General features: G+C 28.8%; 1 protein-coding gene across 1 annotated transcript; it reads right to left on the reverse strand.

Annotated features, from left to right (window-relative positions):
• Window positions 1-3,436: 3,436 nt before the first annotated feature.
• LOC112715180 (uncharacterized) lies at window positions 3,437-6,247 on the reverse strand. Its single transcript, XM_025766949.3, has 5 exons — window positions 6,003-6,247; window positions 5,811-5,884; window positions 4,962-5,091; window positions 4,561-4,875; window positions 3,437-3,950 (listed from the first exon to the last, which is right to left on the reverse strand). The coding sequence occupies exons 1-5, from the start codon at window positions 6,123-6,125 to the stop codon at window positions 3,678-3,680; spliced, it is 915 nt and encodes a 304-aa protein (XP_025622734.1). The 5' UTR covers window positions 6,126-6,247; the 3' UTR covers window positions 3,437-3,677.
• Window positions 6,248-7,999: the final 1,752 nt, after the last annotated feature.

Genomic DNA, 7,999 nt, shown 5'->3' on the forward strand with positions numbered 1-7,999 from the left:
GGGTTCGGATGGTGTTGCCATCCCTATTTAGGTGGTGTCGCGGGTTTGTTGTACCATGATAAAGATCCATATCCAGGTTCTTGATGTTTTTGGAAACTTTAGCCAATATGGTTTCTTTTGAAAATGGATCCTCACCTCCCGAAAAGGTAGAGTCATGATCCTCATGACTTCGTTTACCTTTGAGGTCAGACTCCAATTTTCTCACACAGTTTTTCCTTAAGTTCTTGGAGGTTATGTAGTTCCCTCAAAAGTTGCCATTCAAATTTCGTTGTTGCTCCCGCTCGACTTCTAACAGTTTAAGTCGATCTTGATGGTCGGGAACTAGTCCTATAATCTCTGTTGCATTCTTATCTCATTGTCCTTCTGGGATATGTACTTGGAGCTCACCCTTGATCCTCCTTGTTCCTTTTGATTTCTCCCTAATCTCAATAAAATGAGAGGGCTCAATCATTATTATGATGATTTTCACTCCTAGATCTAAATCAGATGTTATGTGTCTATTTTGTTATTGTTCGTCTGCCATTGTCAAAAATTAGACTCCAGTTATTTGACAATGAAAATAATGTTTCGAGGTAATACTTAAAACTAAGGTAGATATAGGCTTAGACGTGAGATTCAAACTTCTTTTGACGAAGGTTCCGACTTGTTTGTTGAAACGGTAGGTTGACCTATGTGCTCGCTTGGACGGTGATAATGGATACCTGCAAGAAATTTTAATACTTAAGTTAGAAAGAATTTAAAGTAAGTTAGTGAATTGAGATTGAGAAATACCTAAATTTGATGGGATATTTATAAAGTGAAATGATAATTTGACCATTATTCATAAATTTCTCCACTAGTAATAGTGGATAGTTTTTTTTTTCAATATTTAAAAAATTATCCCACATTAAAATAGGGATTGAACTATTAATGATATCTAAACCAATAGATAGCAGAATCTGTCTTGCCATGCAAGTCGAATTGAACACAAGTCTGAGTACTCGTGTCCTAAGCAAGTCGCGTAGGTCAACCCATATAGTTTAGGGACTGATCCTTTTAAAATAGAACTTTAAGGCACATTAATGATGGATTGACTTCTTTTGACTTATGACTTTAGTTATTTAAGCCATAGTATGAATTATATATATATATATATATATATATATATATATATATATATATATATATGGGTTAATGTTCAAATTCGTCTCTTAAAGATCACGCGATCTTCATTTTCATTCCCGAATAATTTTTTTAATCAAATTAGTCCCTGAAAGATAAACTGTTAGTCAAATTAGTCCTTCCGTCAATTGGATGATGATGTGTCACGTTAAGTGCCACGTGACATGATGACGTGACACGTCACGTGACAGGTCAGTAACACGTGGCATGCCACGTGTCACTTGACATATAAAAAGGTTTCTATTAGTCGAAATAGTCCTTGAAAGTCCAGACGTAAATCATTTTCATCCCTCAAATTTTAAAAATTAGTCAAATTAGTCCTTATATAATTTTTTTATTTTTTCTTCATAAAATTATCTCTCTCTTTTAATTCTTCTCAAAATCTCTCTTATTCTTTTCTATTCTAAAATCTTTTTTGTTACATTACTAAATTTTGCTAGAATATATATATACTCAAAATTGAAATGTATGTATTTATTAACCTAAACAAAGTTATATGCTCAAAATCAAAATTTATGTATGTTAACCTAAATAAAGTTATACCACTATTTTTTTCTACTACATCTTTTTTTTTCATTACGGTATTATTTATATATAGGAGGTAAATAGGGGCGGAGCTAGATTAAAGATTAGAGGGGGCCAACAATATTTATATAATAAAATAAAACTAAAATAAAATTTTAAGGGGACTAAACTGAAATTTACATATAATTTATATGTAAAAAATTAAAATTAGGGGGTCATTGCCCCCTTTTGCTACAATGTAGCTCCACCCCTGGAGGTAATGGTAGTGATACTTAGAGTCAAAATTCAAGAAGATCCACAAATTTTGCTTCAATTCTAAACTTTACAAAATATTGAAAATTTGTTGGTTAATTATTATTATTATAAATGAATTGCTTCTTAAGCGTAATACGTGCAAACATCATAATAAATTTTTGTGTGTTTCATATGTTTGAGATAGATTATATAATTTTTCTTTTAATTTCACAAATCAATGAGATAAAATGAAATAGGAAACATTATACCTATGCATAACACAGGCTACTCCACTAGTACATTATATAAATAGATATACTTCGTATTAAAATAAAATTCCTTTTGTTTTAAATGAAATATTTAAAAAATTATATTAGAATATTAAGATTTAAAAAGTGATTCCATAAATCAGTTTTTCAATTATTGAGTTTTACTATATAAATTAAATAATAATAAAAATTATAATTTTAAAAAATTTAAAAGATTTAAAATTAAAATAATTACTATATTATTTGATAAAATTATTTAAATAAAAAAAATTCACATAAAATATTACAATTTAAAAATGTAAAATTTTAAAATACAAATGACAAAATAACTTTATAAAAATTTAATTATTTTTATTATTTTATGTAAAGGGAATTTTGTTTATTAAGGTTTAAAAAATAATATAAAAAGTAGTAGTATAAAAAAAATTATAAATTTAATATTATAAAAAAATTATATAAGGACTAGTTTGACTAATTTTTAAGATTTGAGGGATGAAAATGACTTATGTCTGGACTTTCAAGGACTATTTTGACTAATAGAAAACTTTTTTATATGTCAAGTAACACGTGACATGCCACGTGGCACTTAACGCGACAAGTCATCATCCAATTGACGGAAGGACTAATTTAACTAACAGTTTATCTTTCAGGGACTAATTTAATTAAAAAAAATTATTCGGGGACGAAAATGAAAATTGCATGATCTTTCAAGGACGAATTTGAACATTAACCCATATATATATATATATATATATATATATATATATATATATATATATATATAATAAAATTGATATTTACTAATATTCTGATAAAAAAAATTTATATTATGTAGTAATATTTTTAATAAAATGGTACTAACTTAGATTAGTTGCTCATTTGCTTAAACAAATATGGAGAATTTGAACTCCACTTTATGTATGTAATAATCCATTTTTTTTCCATAAAGATAGTGCATGTAATGCACACGAAATTATTTGAGCCTAATTTTTTTTTAAACGCACTACAATTTCACTTTTGGATCCATCTTTTTTGAATTTGGATTTTCTAAATTTTGAATTTCACTTTAAAAAGTAAAGTGTTATCTCTTACCATTTATTTCATAGGTAAGACCAAGAAAAAATATACGAGAGAAATTATTCAAAAATAAAATATCACACTTTACTCTCTAAAATTAAAATTCAAAATTTAGATAATCCAAATTCATTTTTTTTTACTTTGTATAACGCGTTTAGGTAGGCGGGATAAGTAAAAATGGAAAATGGTCCATAGGGAATGAGGACCAATTCCATGATTCATCAATGATGAAAATTAAAACTACGATTTGTCTCACATCCATACTTAATAGTTGGAAAGTCCTCTGAAACCTACTAACAAACAACAATGCTTCATGATCAAAACACACTGACCCTTCTAACAGAAAAACCTGAGTTAAGATACAGAAATATTTCTACAACACCTACATCAAATTAATATCTTCTAAAAATTTTAGATCAAGGCAATGCTGCTCTCTCCACCAGGAGGTTTGCGTGCACCACGAACAGGGTCTTTGATTTCTGCTTTTCCAGCAGCAAATATGTCACTGCCAGTGATTTCTCTGAGTTTAGCTCTGCTCAGATGCTTTTCTGCTGATCCTGGAGGAATATCTCCTTGGAAGATGTTATTGCCTGAGAGCTCCGCAAACTTCTGATCATGTATCTTCTTTGCTGTCTTCTTAACCGGCGCTTCGCCAAATAAGATGTTACTTTGGCCACCCGCAGGCTACAGAAAAAGAGCAATGAAAAAGGATGTTAAAAAGATGCAGTCATGCTCATAACTATGGTCCATAGAGCAATATGAGTTGATGAAAAGCACATTAAGTAAGCTCAAATCACTCCCACAAAAAGAAAGGAACGTGTAAAACTGACTACAAGTTATGTCAGAATACATATTCTAGAAACAGTAATTGAATTATGGAAACTTGCACGACAATAAGACAAACTGATTGAAGTCCGAATGTTTAATGCATGTTCAATCTGACTCCAACCCAATTTAATAGTTCAATAAGTTGTATTTCTAATGAGCTACAACTGCATTATGATTATCAATCACAATCCTTGAGTAAAATCTAAACTGAAATTCTTGCCAAAATTAGATTATAGAAGTGATCATCAATTGAATTTTGCATTTCTGGAAAGCAAAAAGCAAAAAGTTGGTGCACCTTGAAAGGCTAAAATTAATCTCTGCATGAGAAGCCTAGTCCATTCCACATTGATGACCATTTTGTAATAAGGGATTAAACTTTTTATCACGATTCTTTAGATTTCAATTTTACCCAATATAAAATCATGCATTACTATTCTTTTCATTTTCATAAGCAAAAAACACTTACATTGGAAACTTTAACTGATGTTCGGACATTTCTTGGAAGAGGCTCTCCCATGTCTTTACTTTCTTTTGATTCTAAAGTACGTGCAGCCACCACTTTGCGAGGCACAATTTCAGGAGGAGGGCCAAATATGTCATTTCCACTGAGCTCCTTGGTCTTGGCATTTGATATTTGCTTCTTAATCTTAGAGTCCGATTCACTTTGCAATGTCCCACTCAGCTCCCGTTGCTTTGCAACCTCATGTATAGCGGTAGGCTTCTTGGGTGAAATGCTTTCTTCGGTGCTGAATGATATCTGACTAACTCCATTAAGTGCTTGCTTAATAACATAAGAACACTCTTGTCACTATGGAATTCGATGCGAAAAAAATTGTGGCACAGGCCAAGGAAATTATATAAGCATACCTGATATATGCGAATGCTTGTTTTGTTATTCAAATTTGCAGAACTGGCTTCTGAAGCCGAATCTCTGGCATTTCCCGAAAAAATACCACTTCCAGTCATCTCTTTCATTTTATACCCTGAGCATGGTTTGCTGAGAGATGAACAATGTGATGTCAGTTTTGAGTTTTGACAACAGGGTTTAGATTTAGTCATAATCTGAATAGCTAAGGGGACCCTTTATTTTCTCTTTCCTTTTCATTCTAAATTAAGGAAAATTGCTACTTTGTTTTCCCTTTTTTAAAGTTAAATGGTAAAAACATGGGAGGGAAAAAAGTTGTTTAAAGTAATTTCCTTTCATAAAGCTTTCAAACTAGTAAATAAAATGAAAAAAGAAAACGTAAATCCAGCAAAACAGTTTGCAGTTCCTGAATTACATACTGCAGTACACATGCACAAGGAATTAAAAAACCTTTCGGTGTTCTATCATGGCTAAACCCTGAAAACACCAACGTATATAGAGAAAAAAAAAAGAAGATAAGTTTAATTTATTAAAAATATTAAGGTTCCCTTAACCAAAGCTTTAAGATAATAAACAAACAATTTTGCAAGGCATTAATTTATCTCTTCATCGTCTTCGTCACACAAAAATTCAGGCTAAAAAGCAACGCATTTTTTTGTTTTAAAAAAAAATCCTGGCTTAGCTCCAATGAGTTTTCACTTTTCATTTAATTTTTTTCTGTTTCCAAAAACAGATCGGTGCAGCAAAACCAACATATACAGAATCAGATCAGAGAACGAAGAAATCAAAAACAGAGAACAAAACAAAACTGAAAACAGATCTGATTTGAGAGAAAGAGCGTTTTTATTTACCTCTTTGAAAGAGCCTGAGCTTCTTCCTCCGTGAGCTGGCCTCCATGGAGCACCTTGCTTATTCTATCCGAAGGCTGCAAACAAATAAATAAAGAACAATGCAAACGACGAAAAGCCATAATTAGAAAAAGAATTCGAAAAGTCAAAGAGAGAGAGAGAGAGAGAGAGAGAATAGTGGATGAATGTGTGAACCTGGCCGGAGCGGGTGGAGGAGGCGGGAGGTGAGGCGGCGGTTTCCGTGGGAGGAGTTTCGGACCATGTTAGGAGATCGGAGGTGGAAGAGTGTGGTTTTCTCACCGGCGTGTTTCTCTGCATTCTCTTGTTTCTGTGTGACTCTCAGTGAATGTGAATGTTAATGTTAAGAGGTGGGAGATTGATATTACTTACTCATAAATATTTGAATTTAAAATCTAATCATGTTCGATCCGTTCTCCTCTACCTATAAATTACTAATCAAAATGTTATTACTGCTTTACTCCTCTGTTCGGATAATATTTAATTAATTAATTAGTATTAGATTAAATTTTATTTTAAATAGAACTAATAATTTTTTACTTTTCATTTTTGAAAATTATGTTAAGAGATAGATTATTAAAATTTATTATTTTTTAACTATCACTTAATCATTAATTTAATTTTTTTTAGTTTAGTTTCTTTAATTTAGTAATCTAATAAATAATAACATACTTTATTCTATACCTTTAAACATTAATAATTAATTAAAAGTTAAAAATAATAAATTCTAATGACTTTTTAACATTTCTCATATGATAAAATAATAATAAGATGTTAATTATTTATTTTGATTTTTTATATTAAAAAAATATATTTTTTTTAGTAATTTTATATTTTAAGTTATTTTAAATAATATTATTTAAATAATATTTATTTTTTTAAAAAAACTTACATTTGACAAAAAAAGTATTCAAATATAAATTGCATTATCAATAATTTAATTTTAATCAAAATTAATTTTATAAAAATATATTTATATTAACATCTATTTGTAAAAGTTAATCCAAATACAGTACTGGTCCTTCTCCATATCCAATTCATTTTGGATGTTGCATGGACACTTTAAATTTTTTACCCCTTATATGCCTGACACGTGTACATAAATTGCCTGTAAAGACCTTGTTATAAAAAAATTGAGAAATGTTCATAAGCTAACAACTAGCAAGCTAGCTATGAATTTTTGTTTTTTCCTATTGGATTCTTAAGAGTGAATTCTTCAAAAATATTTAAACTAAATGTTAAACACTATTCTAGGTCTTTACAAAAATGTCATTGTCTTTTCACAATTAAAATAATATCTTTTTTACAAAAAAAAAAACAATGATATTTTGTTGTTTTATTATTAAAAAAATATTTTTATTACAAAACGTCAATAATATTTTATACTATCATTATAATAATATAAAATATTAAAATAATTAAATATTTTCGTAGTTTATATTAAAATTATCTATATGCAAAAATTTTAGCCAACAAACTATCGATCAATATATATAAGTGATTAATAAATTTAAAATTTTAAAAATATAACTATTTTAATTTAATTAAGTTGATTTTATTATGTTGTAAAACATATTTATTACAATTCTTTTTTTGTCTCTAACAAATTAGACCTCAAAATATTAATCCTTTATAAAAAAAAAATTCACAGATGAATAGTCAAAAAAATTAATTAACATACAAAAATGTTAACAAAACCAGAAAATTATTCATGCAGTCAAGCACATCTAAAAACTAAGTCCTAGAAAAAAAAACGAATGAGAGAAAAGAATGGGGAGTGTAGCACATTCAAAATGATTAATATGAAATCAGAAAATTCACGTACATCTCAAAGTCATGAACGAAATTAAGGGGGCAAAAAAATTAAAAACAGTGAAGAAAAAGAAGAGTGTGAATTCTTTATTTTGTTTTGAAAGTGAGTTGAATACTTAAATGTGATGAGAATTTTGAGTATTATTAAAAAAATTAATTGAAAATTTTAAAAATAATAAGTGAAAGGAGTATCTAATAAATTTAAATGTTTATGATTTTAAATAGATGAGATCTTAAATTTAAATGCATATATTTATTTTACTGTAATTATTCCAATAATTATTAACGGAACAATACTTGAATAGTATTTGTTATCTAGTAGCACCTTAAAAAATTTATAATACTGATAGCATTTAATTGCT

Source organism: Arachis hypogaea, chromosome 10 (genome assembly GCF_003086295.3).
Source record: "Arachis hypogaea cultivar Tifrunner chromosome 10, arahy.Tifrunner.gnm2.J5K5, whole genome shotgun sequence".
In the NCBI taxonomy this organism is placed as follows: domain Eukaryota; kingdom Viridiplantae; phylum Streptophyta; class Magnoliopsida; order Fabales; family Fabaceae; genus Arachis; species Arachis hypogaea.